The sequence below is a fragment of the Pseudophryne corroboree genome, chromosome 2 (genome assembly GCF_028390025.1).
Source record: "Pseudophryne corroboree isolate aPseCor3 chromosome 2, aPseCor3.hap2, whole genome shotgun sequence".
NCBI classification, from domain to species: domain Eukaryota; kingdom Metazoa; phylum Chordata; class Amphibia; order Anura; family Myobatrachidae; genus Pseudophryne; species Pseudophryne corroboree.
In genome coordinates, this window is record NC_086445.1 from 36,367,960 (window position 1) to 36,386,179 (window position 18,220).

Genomic DNA, 18,220 nt, shown 5'->3' on the forward strand with positions numbered 1-18,220 from the left:
GAGACAGAGAAGGTACGGTCAGAAAGGTAGGCGGACAGCCAGGAGAGAGCAGTATCACGCAAACCAAGGGAGTACAGGATTTGCAGGAGGAGGGGGTGGTCTACAGTGTCAAAAGCAGAGAGGTCAAGGAGAATAAGCAGAGAGTAGTGGCCCCTGGATTTAGCAGCAAGGAGGTCATTGCAGACTTTCGTGAGGGCAGTTTGAGTGGAGTGCAGTGGATGGAAACCAGACTGGAAAGGTTCAAGCAGTGAGTGGGAAGAAAGAAAGACAGTGAGGCGGTTGTAGACAATACGCCTAAGGAGTTTGGAGGCAAAAGGGAGGCGAGAGATGGGTCGGTAGTTGGAGAGATTTGTTGGATGAAGGGTAGGTTTTTTAAGAATAGGGGAGACAAGTGCTTGCTTATAGGCAAAAGGGACAGTGCCTGATGAGATTGAGTAGGTGTGCAAGATGGGAACAGACAGAAGAAGAGAGGAAGCGGAGAAGGCGTGAGGGAATAGGGTCAAGTGGGGAGGTGGAGGGGGGTGAGTACCGGATGAGGACCATGACTTCCTCTCCAGATACAGGGAAGAAAGATGTCAGAGTTGGTAGGAGGGAAGGAGTCTGGAAATGGAGGAGGGGGGTTGCTCAGGTTCTGGTGGGATGTTATGTCCTGGCGAATGGAGTCAATTTTGGATGTGAAGTATGTGGCAAAGTCAAGAGCAGAAAGTGAAGAGGGGAGTTGAGGTGGGGGGTGGGCAGAGGAGTGAGATGACAGTGGCAAAGAGGCACCAGGGGTTTGAGGATTGGGAGGAGATGAGGTTTTTGAAGTAAGATTGTTTAGCGAGGGAAAGGGCAGCAAAGTAGGTGAGAGCATACATTTGTAGTGGAGGAAGTCGGCCTTAGAGCGTGATTTCCTCCACTGTCGCTCAGCGGTACGTGAGCATTTTCGTAGATATCTGGTGCATTTGGCGTGCCAGGGTTGAGGGGTAGATCTGCGAGAGTGAATAGTGGTTGGTGGGGCGACAGAGTCAAGAGCAGAGGAAAGGGATGCATTCTATAAGGCAGTAGCTTGTTCAGGGCAGGAAAGAGAGAGAATAGGAGAGAAGAGTGAGTCAAACAGGGAGGATAGGGAACTGGTGTCAATAGCCTCAATGTCATGCTTTGTGATGGTAGTCTTAGGTGGTAGAGATGGAGAAGCAGATAGAGATAGGTTAAAAGTGAGCAGGTGGTGGTTAGAGAGGGGGAACGGAGTTGGAGAAATCAGAAAGATCACAGCGGTCAGTGAAGACCAGATCCAGTGAGCTCCCACTCACATGGGAGGGTGAGGAGGTCCACTGGGAGAGACCAAGAGAAGAGGTGAGGTTAAGGAGTTTAGAGGCAGGGGATTGTGTTGGGATATCGATAGGAATGTTGAAATCACCTAGGATAATGGAGGGAATGTCAGAAGAGAGGAAGTGAGGAAGCCAGAAAGCAAAGTTGTCAAGGAATTTGGGGGGGCGGTAACAGCTACTCGAAGATGAACAGGTTGGAACACACGCCGTGCTCCCCCGCCTGCGATGCAGTGGCTCCCTCTGTAGCAGCCATTAGTCTTGGTTTTAAGAAACATGGCTACCACTCCCTGTGTCCTAGAGACATGAGTCACAAAGGATTCAACAAATATTATACACATCCCATTTTTTGGCCACCGGCAAAAGGCGCACAACGTGACTCTGGGAATTGTAGTTCTACCACCTCGCCTCCGCAGTGTGTGCCGGAAAGGACTACAACTCCCATCATTCCTTGCGGCACATTGCTGTACAGAGGCTTGCACAATGTTTGTCCATCAGCCGGTGACACATCCTGCTGCAGGGTAAGGTATGAGCTGCAGATAGCTCATGTTGTATGAGGGTGCACAGGGCAGGTGCAGGGCATTATACCCCCCCCCCCCCCATGTCACATGAGCACAGGGGCCAGGGCTATACATAGAGAGGAGACACTATGGGGGTAATTCCAAGTTGATCGCAGCAGGAAATTTTTTAGCAATTGGGCAAAACCAAGGCCCTCATTCCGAGTTGTTCGCTCGTTATTTTTTTTTCCGCAACGGAGCGATTAGTCGCTAATGCGCATGCGCAATGTTCGCAGTGCGTCTGCGCCAAGTAAATTTGCTAATCAGTTTGGTATTTTACTCATGGCTTAACGAAGAAGTTTCTTCGTTCTGGTGATCGGAGTGAGATTGACAGGAAGTGGGTGTTTCTGGGCGGAAACTGGCCGTTTTCTGGGTGTGTACGAAAAAACGCTGGCGTTTCTGGGAAAAACGCGGGAGTGTCTGAAGAAATGGGGCAGTGTCTGGGCGAACGCTGGGTGTGTTTGTGACGTCAAACCAGGAACGAAACTGACTGAACTGATCGCAGTGGCAGAGTAAGTCTCGAGCTGCTCAGAAACTGCTAAGAATTTTCTATTCGCAATTCTGCTAATCATTCGTTTGCAATTCTGCTATGCTAAGATACACTCCCAGAGGGCGGCGGCTTAGCGTGTGCAATGCTGCTAAAAGCAGCTAGCGAGCGAACAACTCGGAATGAGGGCCCATGTGCACAGCAGGGGGGCAGATATAACATTTGCAGAGAGAGTTAGATTTGGGTGTGGTGTGTTCAATCTGCAATCTAATTTGCAGTGTAAAAATAAAGCAGCCAGTATTGACCCTGCACAGAAATAAAATAACCCACCCAAATCTAACTCTCTCTGTACATGTTATATCTGCCCCCCCTGCAGTGCACATGGTTTAGCCCAATTGCTAACAAACTTGCTGCTGCGATCAACTCAGAATTACCCCCTATGTGCCCTCAGGGCGGCTCAGCAGCAATTGGTTATTACCAGGGATGGGGCTCTGTGTAATGAGATGGAAATGGGATTATATTGGGGTGAGTGTAATGTGTCAGTGTTTTATTAGGGTCACCTAGTCTGCACTGTGTGCAGGAACTGCCGCCTGCAATGCCGGGATTCTCCTTCCCTGTCTGTACATGACTATGGTTAGTGTGCGTCCTGTAATGTGCGTCACAGCGCTGTAACACGGGGCAACAAGGCGGTAAGGAGGGAGGAGACTTGGGACTGCGGGGCTACAGGGTGACCTGGTGGCCTGTAATATGGCTCTAGCCGGTATAAGGGGGGAGACGGGACAGGGGGAGATGGTGCAATGTCTCACGTTACACAGACGCTCCCCCAGCAATATACACAGGACAGGTGTGTGTGTGCACAGAGGAGATTTACGCTGCCTCCATCTGCAGATTACCTCGCGCTGAGGACGGAGTGGGCATCGCTCTCCGATTATATAAAAAGGTCGACGGTCATTCCCAAAACATTGTGGGTCTTTTTTGGATTGATTCTGGAGACGCGATGATTTAATTGAAGTAATGTAAAACCCACAATGCAGCAGCGATGTAATTATCAGCCTCCACTGTGCATGCGTTGTATTTCCATTTATTTTATGTTTATCTATCTACCCCCTAATGCAGGGGTGGGGAACCTTTTGTCTACCAAGGGCCATTTGGATATTTACAAAATCCTTCTGGGGCCATACAAAAATTATCAACGTAAAAAATTGCCTGCCCCCAGTAGTTATGCCCCTTAGTGGTACTGAGTGCGTGTGCCAAAAAATGGGTGTGGCCAATTAAAATGGGACGTGATACACAGATGCCCCAAATAGTGCAGTGCCAGATGCACAAATGCCCCACAGTGCCCGATATGCTCCCACACTGCCAGATGCACAAATGCCCCACAGTGCCAGATACACATTGCCCTACAGTGCCAGATACATATTGCCTCACACATGGCCCCCACCCCACTGTGCTGCTCACCACTGCTGCTGTGTGAGGAAAGGAGAGCGCACCTATCCTGCCCCTTAGTGCTCCGTCCGGAGGCAGCAGCGTGTGTCATCTGTCAGGGACCAGACGGGGAGGAGAGCGCAGCTATGTCAGGTGGCGGCGGCAGCGGCATGTAGGACCTCAAACCAGCCGCCGGTTCATGAGCCAATCAGAGCTCGTGGACTGGCAGTGACGGCTCCTGTTTGGCTCATGAACCGGCGGCTGGTTTGAGATCCTACCCGCCGCTGTTGCCGGACATAGCTGCGCTCTCTTCCCTGCCCTGACAGGTGAGACATGCCACTTCTGGACTGAGGGGCGGTGTGTCTCGCTGAAACACGGCAGGGGGCCGGAACAAACGGCTTTGCGGGCCTTATATGGCCTGCGGGCCAGAGGTTCCCCACCGCTGCCCTAATAGCACGTGTCAGAATAATATCAGTCTTCTTTATTTATCATGTTACTGATCATCTTCTGAGGTAAATGCAGACATGGCATTCCGCATTGATCCAAAAGATTGATTGACCATCCCTCCCTATGCCTGGCAATGGGGGTGGGGTACATGTAGGTTGAGTACAGTATAGGGGTGTCCCCCATATGTGTGACTGAGGAAGCCCAGAACACAGACACATATGTACCTGTCAGGAGGAGAATATGTGGCGGCTGCACGATGTAAGATGGGAATTTCCATATCCAGCTATGATAAGGCGTCATTAAAGCTCCAGAATAAGAAACTACAAACAGAACTGGTGCGTTTATCCTCAGAGGAGGGAAGAGAACAACCACAATGGTCGGGCTATAGACCAGGATGGTGATCATTGCACAGTGCTCGTCTTCTACAAAGATGGACAATGCCCAATATAAGGACATGGGGGGGGGGGGGGGGGGTTCTGAGGCACATAGAGGGGCAATGCTGAGGTTGCTCTGTTTGGCACATTACCAGATGGGGGTATTACACTGTGGCATATTAGTGTTCATTCTAGCACCCTGCAGCTGTCACTGCCCGTGTAGTTTCTCTTTCCTGACTGGGGTGTCGCTGTCTGCTCTGGTGCTTCTAGCACACTTGGTCTGTATCTCAGTCTGTATCTATAGGCTGCATTTACTGTATCGCATATTATGAATCTCATCGCAGAGAGCAAAATTGAAATGTCAAATTGTTCAAAATACGTTTATTTTTAGATATTGATATTAGTGCTACTTACAATAAGAGTTACTCATCACAGAACCGGCTCCTAATTGCTGGTAGGATAACTGTGAGAGAATGTAAGAAAGGAAGGTGGCGCTTGGGGTTTTTTCTGGTGAGAATAAATATAAATACCTGCGATTCTAATAAAAGATCTTGCAATTTATTATAACATGCAACATATAAATTTAATACTGTTAAAAGATATAGACAATCACATAGAAAGTCATTTTGGAGGCAATTTAAGATTGAACAGTCCAATTATGGATTTATATGACAACACAATCTGAGCACTTTCCCTTTAAGAAATAAATAGAGGTGTATTAAGCATAGTTCCCAGTCTTTAGCACATCGGAATGAATGGATAGTGCATATATTTTAGATCCGGAATAATACCCAGCAAACGGTGGATAGTTTACCCAGTCAATGATATGCAATCCATGTGTAAACTATTGCAGAGTGAAAAATGCAACAGCTGCAGCATTTGTTATATATAATGCTGCTATGGAGTGCTGGAATAACACTGAGGGTAACTCCAAGTTGATCGCAGCAGGATTTTTGTTAGCAATTGGGCAAAACCACGTGCACTGCAGGGGGGGCAGATATAACATGTGCAGAGAGAGTTAGATTTGGGTGGGGTGTGTTCAATCTGCAATCTAATTTGCAGTGTAAAAATAAAGCAGCCAGTATTTACCCTGCACAGAAACAAAATAACCCACCCAAATCTAACTCTCTCTGCACATGTTATATCTGCCCCCCCCTGCAGTGCACATGGTTTTGCCCAATTGCTATCAAAAATCCTGCTGCGATCAACTTGGAATTACCCCCACAGTGCTCTCTCTGAAAATCAATGTGTGAACTGACCATTGCACATACTAATATACCACACTAGTATTTATGTGACTGTGTATATTAGCAGCTTCACTTCATTGTATGTTAATATGATTAATATGTATATGCAAAATATTTCAGAGTGAAAAATCTAATAGCTGTAGCACTTAGCAAGTGGCGATATAGCCAGCCAATACTTGACATTTATATGTTTGTACTCTGCACAGCTATTGGCAATTTATAAGTAGCCTAATCACTACATATTAATTTAGTAACGGGATATACTTAGTGACTCTATCTCAACAGCCACATTGCATGTATTTATGAATAGCACCGCTATCTGATAAAGGTTACATTTGTATCTATCTGCAATAGATGAAGCTACACAGTTGCCAGGAAATAAAGACAACACATGAGTAACTTAAGGTTACTATAATAAACAATATGCAAAGATACCAGCATTATAGACATCAGTTAATATGATGAATGTGCATATGCTGAATATCTTATAGGCCCTACACACTGGCCGATAATAGTCAAAGATATGAATGATCTTGTTCATTAATGAACGAGATACCGTTCATATCTTTGAGTGTGGAGTCACCAGCGATGAATGATGACCTCACTCTAAAGGGCCTACACATTGACCGATCCGCTGCCGAGCTGCCCGACGGCGGACATTACCGACGGGCGACCCGGTGGTGGGGGGGGGGGGGGGCAGTGACAGAGGGAGTGAAGTTTCTTCACTCCCCCCGTCACCCGGCTCCATAGCAGTGCAGGCAAATATGGACGAGATCGTCCATATTGGCCTGCATGCACAAGCGACGGGGCACCAGCGATGAACGAGCTGGTGCCTCCACACTGAGAGATATGAACGGTATCTCGTTCATTAATGAACAAGATCGTTCATATCTTTGAGGAATATCAGACAGTGTGTAGGGCCTATAACAGCTACATTACATGTACAGGGCAGTACGGATGGTGTAATGGTTAGCATTACTGCCTCACAGCACTGAAGTCATGGGTTCAATTCCCACCATGGCCCTAACTGTGTGGAGTTTGTATATTCTCCCCGTACTTGCGTGGGTTTCCTCCGGGTACTCCGGTTTCCTCCCACAATCCAAAAATATACTGGCAGGTTAATTGGCTCCCAACAAAATTAACCCTAGGGTGAATGTGTGTGCGTGTACATGTGATAGGGAATATAGATTGTAAGCTCCACTGGGGCAGGGACTGATGTGAATGGCCAATTCTCTGTAAAGCGCTGCGGAATATGTGTGCGCTATATAAATAACTGCTAATAAATAATAAATAAATAAATAATGTACTTGTGAGCAGTACAGCCATTTATTGAAGGTTACATTTGTATCTATTTCAGTACAGCCATTTGCTGAAGGTTCCACAGATGGATATTTGTATCTATTTGCAATAGATGAAGTTACAACTACATATTCTTACTATGCACAGCTGCCAGTAATAAAGGCAACACATGAGGAATTTAATGTGGCTACAATAAGTATCATGCAAAGATATTCGCATTATAGACATTACGTGATCACAGGAAGAGAGTACTAATTTTGAATATGGAATAATAGAATAATTTATGAATATCACTTTGCTGTGATTGTTTAATACACAGCAAATTATTACAACACTGAATAAATCCCCAAACGCTAAGACATCAATTAAATTTTTGTGTGTGAAGGATCCTCAATATCATACTGTATGGGAACCAATTAATATCGTACTATTACACAGATCTTAGTACCATAATCTCAGGATATTTATCCGGATATTTAATCGAATAGACTGATTATAGTCTTACTATTATATCATATCCGGACCATTGAATCAATATCCCAGAGTATTCAGATCCGTAGCAAGATACAATAAAACTAAATCAATTCAAGATACGACACAGGTAGCGAGCCTTGGTTTTAAAATTTACTTTATTAATACCCCTTTTACACCAAAATCCCTGGTCTGACCCAGGATTTGGAACACGTTTCCAAGCCGGGTCAGACCCGGGACTCCCCCCATTTACACTGCAGTGCCGATCCAGGATATTCCCGGATTGGCACCGTTTACACTACACCCGGGTGCAGTGTCTTGTGGGCCGGCGCTTAGAGATGATGTCATCTCCAAGCGCTGGGAAACACTGCAGAGCGGGACTCCGGAGCGTCTCGTCGGGGGCAAGCACAGCAATCTGGAAGCTGCTGTGCTGCCCCCAGCCTCCGGCCCTTCCAGGCTCCAGGCATGGCGCTGCTGTCTGGATAGACAGCGTGTGCCGTGACCCCCAGCCTCCCGCCCGCCCGCCGGACACTGCGGTACGGGAGGTTTGCCATGCTGTAAATGGGTAAGCCGGGTCGGCCGACCCGGCTAACCCATTTACATCGCCTCCTACCCGGGTCTTACCTGTGTCCAAACCTGCATATTTGCCATGTTGGATTCCTGGGAAAGTGGACCCTTTTGCACCACCTGCAGTCCCGGGATTTTGCGTGCTCCCATGCAAAATCCCGGGATACTTCAGGTGGTGTAAAAGGGGTATAGGTATTTCATTCACTGTGTGTAGTTAGTTATTACTTGGTGTATTGTATTGTCTTATTTCGTGTTTGGATAATCTTAATGGATCTATTAAAAGTTAAATTTAAAATTAGCTCATGTGCGCCAACAGAGACATTCTTTCCTCTCTTCTTTTCATACAATATAATTGTCCCTGGCTCAGTAGCGGATCTTGCCACAGGCAAGCAGGACTTTTGCCCGGGGCACCGCCTTCCGGAGGGCGCTGGCGCCGTCCGGGGGGCTCCGCACCGTGGCAAGATCCGCCACTGCTGCCCGCTGTGTCCCCCTTCCGCCTCCGCTGCCGTCCCCCGTCCGCCTCCTACGCGTCTAGTTTCCCTTCCTGGAGAGTAACTTTGCTGAGCGGTGCGCGATGATGTCATCGCGCACCGCTCAGCATTCAAGCAGCGCTAGTAATGTACAGGGGGCGTAACTGACCACGCCCCCTGTATTAAGCCACGCCCAGTTTCCTGCCCGGGGCGCAGAGCGGCCTTGAACCGGCCCTGCTCTGGCTGCACCCCCGAATATCCAGTGATAAGGGATTGATTTACTGACGGATATTAATCGGGGCCCTTTCTTTCAACTTAACATTACTAATTATCCAGCTGGTGCAGGGCACATCCCATCCCTCCTTCCCTTTTATGCTCTAAACACAGTGGCAGCAGCTGCCCAGCTCCAGCAGCTCCCCATGTACTCCCCAGAGTTGTGCTGCCGCCGCCCATGCTCCTGGACCTGCAGCCTGATGGTGAGAGAGGTGAGCTGGCTCCGGGAGGAGAGCTGCAGGTACACCGGCTGGGACAGGGCAGAGAGCCGCTCACAACTAGGCCCGGTGCCCAGCCTGAGCCGTTCATCCCCAGCCAGCTTCCCGCTCATTGCTCCGGCTCCCCGCAGGCGGTAGCTCCAGTCCGATCCCAGGGACAGGTTGACTCCTCCGGTGGTCCCGAGATGAAGTTGCCCATCCAGCCCCCCCGCCGGCTGCAGCGCTCAGCGCAGAACTGAGGTGGCGGCGGCAGTGCCACTCTGCTCTGACACACGCGGCCTGGCTGTCGGATTGGCATTGTCAGAACGGTCAAATCTGACAGCCCATTGAATACTGACCTGTCGGATCCTTTCCGTCGGAAAGGCGGTGTTTGAAAATTGCCAGTTAGGAGCTGATTGGCTGGTACTTTTTCACTCTCCATTTTATCACTTTCCAAGCGATGATGCATCACCCTCTTAATCTTTTTATAAAAGAAAAGTAAAATGGCTGCCGGAGAAGAGTTGATGATGCGGCCATGTACAGATGGTGTATAGTGCAGTGAGTGACCCTGATGTCTTCTGTGCCCGGAATAGATGAGCGATGCGGCTCCCTCTATGTGGCAGAGACTATGGGAGCAAATTACATATATGGAGCTGACAGAACACTTTATTCCCTTCCCTTAGGAGACGTCACCTGAAGACCAGCCATGGAGGTCCAGGTCCTGGAACATATCCGGCACTCGCTACTGAGTGACAGAAACAAAGACCTGATCATAGACAAGCTGCTGAGTCTCACCATGGAGATTATCTGTCTGCTGACTAGAGAGGTGAGAGGCGCTAGATACCTCACTGTTCTATTTACTAGCGGAACTACAGGGGCACAGTGCCAGGGGTAGTAGCAGCTGGCATTCTTTCCATTATAGTGCACCTCTTGTCAGTATATTATGCAGGCAGCCATTTTGTGGTCTGAACAAGCCCTTATTGCACTGTAACCCATGAATTCAATATGAATCGGTGATATGTCTGAGGCACGAGGCACCAAGTGTCAGAAACGCCTCATGTCTCTGTGATGTCACTGGTACATAGCTAACTGGTGACATTCTCATAAATAGTAATTCAGATTAGAGATGAGCGGGTTCGGATTTAACGTCAGAATTAACGCCAGTTCGGTTTTATCCGGATTTTTTCTATTGGCTATCCAAAACACGTGACACCCGTTAGCCAATAAGATGCCGTTTTGAGAACCGAGTAAATCCGAGTAAAACCGAACCCGCTCATCTCTAATTCAGATCCCCAGTTGGCTACTTCCATCATGTGTGGGCAGTCGGTGTACTGTATGATATACTACTTCCTCCCGCCATGCTAGTTGTACAGCACACAGTACAGGTCGCCGCCATTTCCCTGTCCGTCTTCCACTCTCTCCTGTGTCTGACTATAAGAGGCGTCACTTTCCTGTCACACGTCTGTTATACACGACAAGTCTTCTTCAGGGGTTTATGCTATAAAGTGACATTTTCCCACAGAGATACAGCAGTGGCCCCCAGGAATTATGGGTAGGAGCAGGCAGATCCCTCTGTGTGTGTCTTCTGCCTCTTATGGTTACAGCCATATATACACACAGCCTGTGTTACACAGAGATGGTGCAGGGCTGCTATCCGCCTATATACAGCTGGGATTAGCTTGCTGTATATGAGGGTGTTACTGTATTATATACATAGGGCGGCATCTTACATATTGGTGCTCTCATAGGATTTCATTGTGGTGAGAAAGTCGGGTGACCAGGTGACAGACATCAGCGGCCCCCCTGTGTCAGACAGAAGCAGCAGCACCCAGAGACCAAACACGGAGGCTCCACCTCCTGCGCCAACAGGGGAGAGGAGCCGTGACAGGATTACACAGCCACCTACTGAGGTATATCACAGAGAGACGGGAAAGGTGAGCGCTCTTATTGTACATATAGCTGTATATTCCCATGGAGAATGCGGTTTAATTTTTATTTTATTTTTATAATTGCTATATCAGCGTTTTGGTTGGTGACTGATTTATGTTGTGCTAAAGTTTAATAATACTATTGTCACTGGAGCACTGGTGATTGGTCAGGGCGCACTCGGTAATTGATCCCTGACCCATCGTCTGCCATTGTGCCCTGCAGTGGAATGTATTACACGGTACTCCTAGGTGTGGGGGTAAGTCATGTGACCAGCTCTCCTATGCTGCAGGTGCCTGGGAAGTGTAAGGACGTGGATGTTTCATTCTCTGTGACAGAGTGGGACTATTCAGATGGGTACAAGGACGTTGTAATGGACCCTCCGCAGCTGCGTGACTCAGTGGGTAAGAGGACGTCTCTCAGGGTGTGTGATTCTATCCTGTCACTTCTCTCCGCCCCTCTCCCGGCTGTTTGGCTGTTACTGATCACTGCAGTTGGGACCTAATTGGCCTCCATTCCCTCTGCATGTGGTTCCAAAGCGACTGCCAGTTCCAGCTGACACATGATCACATAGAAACATAGAATTTGACGGCAGATAAGAACCACTTGGCCCATCTAGTCTGCCCAATTTATTTTTATTTTTTGTTACATTATTTTTATCTCTAACCTTATCTGATCCTTATTTCTTTGTAAGGATATCCTTATGTCTATCCCATGCATGTTTAAATTGCTCTACTGTCTTAGCCTCTACCACCTCTGATGGGAGGCTATTCCACTTGTCCAATACCCGTTCTGTGAAGTACTATCGGATGCTGGGGGCTGGTGGAAGGTTGGATGATAAATTCTTCCCCCAGTGTCACTGGTCATGATGACCCTCGGGGGGTGACACCCCACCCAGATACACGTAACGGTGCAGGGCTGTGATTTACACCCGAGCCCTAGTGACCGGTGACCCTGTGCAGTGATATGTTCTGCTGGTATTACTAAGCATTGCTATATGTCTGTCATTGTCTGTTCTCCCCGCAGGTGAGTGTAGCTCTAGAAGCCCCCCAGGACGATGTGAGACCCCTCTGTACTCTGGGGATTATATAAAGGAAGAGAACCGGATTGTCATAGAGGATTATCAGGTAGCGGGACTGGCTGCATTATCTCTTCTGCATTATGTTACTCTCATATCCTTATCCTGTGTATCCTCCTGGTATAGACGCTCGGTGTAATAATATTTCTGTCCTTTTATGACAGGCTGAGCCGGGACACGGGGTGTATCACCCGCAGTGTAAGGAAGAGGAGCCCGTCCCTGATCCCACCAGCTCAGGTGAGACAGCAGCGGGATTAGCGGGATTGGGTTACATAACAGATACAGTCAATTGTATACTATATAAATAGCTAATTGCATAAATATTACAAATAAAAATAACTTTTGTCATACTGATATGTTCTGAGCATTACATGTGTTATTTATCACCGCTTTTAGACCAAATACTGTGGGTCGCAGCCGGGAGCCTGATACGGGTGCTACCCCGGCTGCACACCGCTTCAGCCCACTTTCCCACTGCCGTCTCCAACCCAGCATATTGCCGGGTTGGTGACGTTGCCGGTGACGCGGCGGGGGCGGCGCTTGGAAATCACATGATCTCCAAGCGCTGCCTGTCCATTTACTGTGAGCGGGAAGCCGGGTCAATGCGACCTGGCTCCTGTTTACACAGCACAGTTTGCCAGGTTGAACCCGTGTTCAATCCTGCAAAATACCCGAGTTGGAATACCGGGTCACATGACCCGGATTATTCCAACTCGACCATTTTACACCAAACAGCAACACGAGTTATGCACATTCATGTGCAATGACCCGTGTTATATGCTGGCAGTGTAAAAGGGGTATAAGTCTAGTGTCTTGCCATAACCATATGTAGCCATAGAGCGGTCAGATAGCAGCAGTGACAGAGCATGTAATAGCTGTACAGTGATAAAGATTATAGTGTTTATACGCTTGGACCGTGATCAATAGAGGTGGCTGGGTGAGCGTGGGCACATTGTGAATGCTGGATCTGTGGGGTATAGAGGTGGTTGTAGGAGCGCAGGCACTGTGTGGATGCTGGAACTGTGGGGTACAGATGTGGTTGTAGGAGCGCAGGCACTGTGTGGGCACTGGAACTGTGGGGTATAGCGGTGGCTGTAGGAGTGCCAGCACTGTGTGGATGCTGGAACTGTGGGGTATAGAGATGGCTGTAGGAGAGCGGGCGCTGTGTTAGTGCTGGAACTATGGGGTATAGAGGTGGCTGTAGGAGCGTGGGCACTATGTGGGCGCTGGAACTGTGGGGTATAGAGGTGGCTGTAGGAGCGCGGGCACTGTGTTGGCGCTGGAACTGTGGGGTATAGAGGTGGCTGTAGGGGCACAGGCGCTGTGTGGATGCTGGAACTGTGGGGTATAGAGGTGGCTGTAGGAGTCCGGGCACTATGTGGATTCTGGAACTGTGGGGTATAGAAGTGGCTGTAGGAGCGCGGGCACTGTGTGGACGCTGGAACTGTGGGGTATAGAGGTAGCTGTAGGAGAGTGGGCACTGTGTGGATGCTGGAACTGTGGGGTATAGATGTGGCTGTAGGAACGCAGGCACTGTGTTGGCGCTGGAACTGTGAGGTATAGAGGTGGCTGTAGGAGCGCAGGCACTGTGTTGGCGCTGGAACTGTGAGGTATAGAGGTGGCAGTAGGAGAGCGGGCACGGTGTTGGCGCTGGAACTGTGGGGTATAGAGGTGGCTGTAGGTGCGCAGGCACTGTCTTGGCGCTGGAACTGTGGCGTATAGAGGTGGCTGTAGGCACGCAGGCACTGTCTTGGCGCTGGAACTGTGGGGTATAAGGGTGGCTGTAGGAGCATGGACACTGTGTGGATGCTGGAACTGTGGGGTATAGAGGCGGCTGTAGGAGTCCAGCCACTGTGTGGATGCTGGAACTGTGGGGTATAGAGGTGGCTGTAGGAGCGCAGGCACTGTGTGGATGCTGGAACTGTGGGGTATAAAGGTGGCTCTAGGAGCGCGGGCACTGTGTTGGTGCTGGAACTGTGGGGTATAGAGGTGGCTGTAGGAGAGCAGGCACATTAGGACACTGTACTGTGGCACCTATGGCAGCATTAGGTTATTATGTTACGGATTAGTGTGTCAGCTTCAGCTGCTGCCGGTGTTACAGCTGCTGACACTGCATGCTGGGAAGGGGGAGTAGGTGCTGGGCAGCGCCTCATACTGCCGGCGCCCGTTCCTCCTGCTGTCAGACCTCCGGAGGGGTGAACCGGTCACTGCCATAACTGCAGGCAGCCTCTCTGCACACTGGATGTGGGGAGCTGTGGTGAGCTGCGCTCTGCACCCAGTCACTGGGCTGGCAAACATAAGAGCACAGCCTGCTAAGGGGGCAGGTGATGGATGATGTCAGTCACCTTCCTCACTAAGCTCTGACAGGGAAGACATTGTACAGCTGTATTCGAATTCCTGTCAGTGTATGTAGTGTACTCAGTGCTGGGCCTGAGGAGGAGCCTAATTCCTGTCAGTGTATGAAGTGTACTCAGTGCTGGGCCTGAGGAGGAGCCTAATTCCTGTCAGTGTATGAAGTGTACTCAGTGCTGGGCCTGAGGAGGAGCCTAATTCCTGTCAGTGTATGTAGTGTAGTCATTGCTGGGGATGAGCCTAATTCCTGTCAGTGTATGTAGTGTACTCAGTGCTAAGGATGGGAGGGGCCTAATTCCTGTCAGTGTATGTATTGTAGTCATTGCTGAGCCTGTGGAGGGCAGGATGAGCCTGTGTGTGCGTGGTGTCCCCAGTTGTAGGAGAATATTCCACCACCACCACCACCCTCCTTCTCCTGCACCGGAAACCACTTACTACTTGGTGTGTGTACCTGTTGCAGCGCCTCTTTGCTGGGTCCTCATGACTGGTTATTGTGGGTCATGATTGTTGCATAGTAATCAGAGCAATATACACAGCACAGGACAGCCGGGGGATGGCTGAGTGTTAGGTCTTATCTGTAGGTACCAGAGGTACAGCAGGTGCAGGCGTCTTGCCTGGGCGAGTAGTGTAACATGGGGCATTTCTGCCATTGTCTATACACTTACACAAGTTACTATGCGGTAATTGTGGCCACTGTTCCTGTAACATGTCCAGGCTGAGTCAGTGTGTGACCTACATGTAACCTTGTACTCGGTGGCAGGCGGTGGTCTCCTCATTACTCAGTAGGGAAGTCCTCACCTCCCCACTGACTGTACATAGAATCACTATACTTACTGTAATGTAATGTTCTGTATCCATTCCCCGCAGGTGGGTGCAGCTCTAGAACTCCGGCAGACCCCTGTGAGACCCCTCTGTACTCTCCGGGCTGTATAGAGGAAGAGAACAGGACTGTGACACAGGAATATCAGGTAGAGGAACCTGCTCTGACCTCTCCTCCTCACACATCCGCTCCTCACATTGCAGGATATTGTGTTATTCCCATGTCCCCGCCCTATGTGTGTCCTATAGAGATGTCCCGTGTAACGTGTGGGTGGGACACGTATGTGACACATGTTCTTGTATGACAGGCTGACCCGGGACCCATGATTTATCACCGCCAATGTAAGGAAGAGGCCATTCCTGCTGAGATCAGCCCAGGTGAGAGAGACGCAGACGCTCTGGGGATATAATATTGCTGTATGGGGAGAAGTATTTATATTACTGGAGATGTGGCTTATATGTGACGTTACATACATGGGAGGGAAGAGCAGCTTATCTCAGCGCTATAACATGGAACACATGACAAGATACTGAGACAGTTGTACATCACAGCCGCCATCTTTACCATGCAGTGACACGTCTCTTCATTCTGATGTCACCGCACCGCACACAGAGGTTTGGAACCTGGTGACCCCAACTAGGCACCTTCTGTATAACCAGCCGCACTGACTGCTGGGGGTGCCCTCTATACCTGAGACCATTCCCAGCGCTGCAGGTCACTGGGGTGTCTCTGATATTTGCATGTTAATTGGCTTTATAATGATCTGTTATTAAAAATAATACTAATATTAAGTACCTTGACGTGGCTGGAGTTGCGGCGTCGGCATGGGTGATGGAGCAGCAGTGCTGGCCCCTACTGTTACAAAGGTGAACCTGCTCATGCAGGCACCAAACAAAAACTTAAGAGCCTGAGATGTGGGTGGGGTATGAGGGAGAAGGAACAGCTCTTGGGAGCTCAAAAGCTTAACTGTTTGGTGCCTTTTTCCTAGTCTCCAGCAACATACCCCAAGGTAATACCTGTGGATCCTATGGACCTCGAAGAAAAAGAGTTAACAAAGGTAAGTTTAACATAACTCTTATTTATGTTACAGCTTTTGTTGCTTATAGCAAAATTGAGCCAATTCCCAAGTATCTAAGCCAGAAGACATTACATACATGTACACGTAACATATTACACGCACACTGACTGATTCAGGTGTGGCTCAGTTTGGTGGCGTATCTTGTGTGTTATCGCCGGTGTGTAATGGACACAATTAGCGCACTGCAGGGATGTACACAATCACTCACATCTCCCTTGTGGCCCAGGTCAGTGAGGGCTGTGAGGATACCGGGTGTTAGATCCGGAGTTTGCTAAGTGTGCCCGGTTCCTTAGGTTCAGCAATTACACGGGTAACGAGGAGAGGGGGTACAATGGCACCTTTACTGCACATATAACACACCCACAACCAGTGCAATACAATAATCTACAAGACCCCTACAAACTGTAGCACATGAAATAATAATTCACATGAAACATTCACAAATAATCCCAAACCATAGTTTAAGTGTAATGTAGTCCTGTGGAAGTACCGGTAGGGGTAGTTGTCCAATACCTCCTTCCCTGGTCTCATCACAGTAAGTATAACAATCTACATTTCTACTTCTGGGTCCATAGGGCTCTACAGAGGAGACAATGGGGTGTAGGTGGTGGATAGACCAGACACCAAACAGTTAAAGCTTTGACATATCCCAGGATGCTCTGTCCTGCCCCCTATACCCTGCCCACAGTCCAAGGCTATTCAGTTTCATTTTGCTGCTGGCAGGTGATGGTTCCTCTGGACGCCAGTGCTGCTCTGTCAACCCCCACCTAGGGGCCTGGCTAGCACGGCTCCACATGAGAACTCTGGACTGCAGCTGGGGCACCGGGGGAGATCAGGTGCTTCTTTGACTCAGTCCTACTTCCGGGGAACCTGCTGGTTGAAGTCAGCATGGGGGAGGTCAGCCCTCCCTGCAGCCCTTTCCCCAGCTCAGGCCACCATTCCACTGTGGTCTTCCCACCTCTGATCTGCTCCTCCCTCCCCCTCAGAGACTCGGGATACCACATGGGCTTCTTTTTCACAGATATTAGCACAGATAGCTGACTGCCTAGCAACCCTCACGGTGGCTCTCCCTATGGGATTCCCCCAGCAGGTGCACCCTGCTATACCAGTCACAGCTATGCCCCCTTCCTGGGTGGATATGCCCCTCTACCTCAATACAGAGTCTTGCTACTAGCTCTACTGCTTTTCAACAGATGTTACAGTGTGACAGACCCTTTCCCACTAAACCCTTTAGGCGTGCTATGCCATCCTCGCAGTCTACGCAGCTTTCAGATTGTGAGGCGTCTTCTGTAGAGACAGAGGAGGCAGATGTCTCTCTCACTGAATCCCCCTCAGCGGAGGAGGAGCACCAGTCTACCTTAGATGTATCTGCGCTAGTAAGGACCATCAAATCTGTTCTTCAAAAATAAGAGGAAGAGCTTGCTCCTCCCCCCAAAAAGGCCACGCTTTTTGGGGGGAGGAAAGTAGTTAAGGTTGAATTTCCTCAATCTGAACAACTTACTGAACTCCTGCCTGAAGCTTGGAATATCCATGGTAAAAAGTTTCAGCTGCAAAGGCGCCTGGCTTCGTTTTGCCCTATTCCTGTGATGTAATCTCCTAAGTAGGAGGTTCCCCCAGCTGTGGATTCCCATGTGACATATCTGGTTAAAACTTCTACTTTACCTATCCCTACAACAACTTCCTTTAAAGAAGACTACGTATAGGAGGATTTGAAGCCTGTCCCAAATCAGTCTATTCCCTTACAGGAGCTATTACTCGGCATGCTATGGCTGTTGCCTGGGTGGGCAAAACCATTGAAAGCTGGGCAAAGGCACATGAGGAAGGCCTTCCCTCTGACGTTTCCCG

The 18,220-nt window shown here is 49.2% G+C and overlaps 1 protein-coding gene across 9 annotated transcripts in view; it reads left to right on the forward strand.

The window, feature by feature from the left end:
• Positions 1-18,220, forward strand: part of LOC134995897 (zinc finger protein 768-like) — a 923,052-nt gene that overhangs the window by 1,993 nt on the left and 902,839 nt on the right. For 7 of the 9 annotated variants that reach the window (XM_063951146.1, XM_063951148.1, XM_063951150.1 and 4 more), the window contains exons 2-9: positions 9,805-9,947; positions 10,870-11,055; positions 11,340-11,451; positions 12,074-12,174; positions 12,290-12,362; positions 15,345-15,445; positions 15,605-15,674; positions 16,286-16,354. In XM_063951146.1, coding sequence (XP_063807216.1) covers positions 9,828-9,947; positions 10,870-11,055; positions 11,340-11,451; positions 12,074-12,174; positions 12,290-12,362; positions 15,345-15,445; positions 15,605-15,674; positions 16,286-16,354 — 832 coding nt within the window. In that variant the 5' untranslated portion in view covers positions 9,805-9,827. Of the gene's footprint in view, positions 1-1,751; positions 1,829-9,804; positions 9,948-10,869; positions 11,056-11,339; positions 11,452-12,073; positions 12,175-12,289; positions 12,363-15,344; positions 15,446-15,604; positions 15,675-16,285; positions 16,355-18,220 lie in introns of those variants that run through there. The other 2 variants (XM_063951147.1, XM_063951151.1) reach the window with 2 other exon arrangements.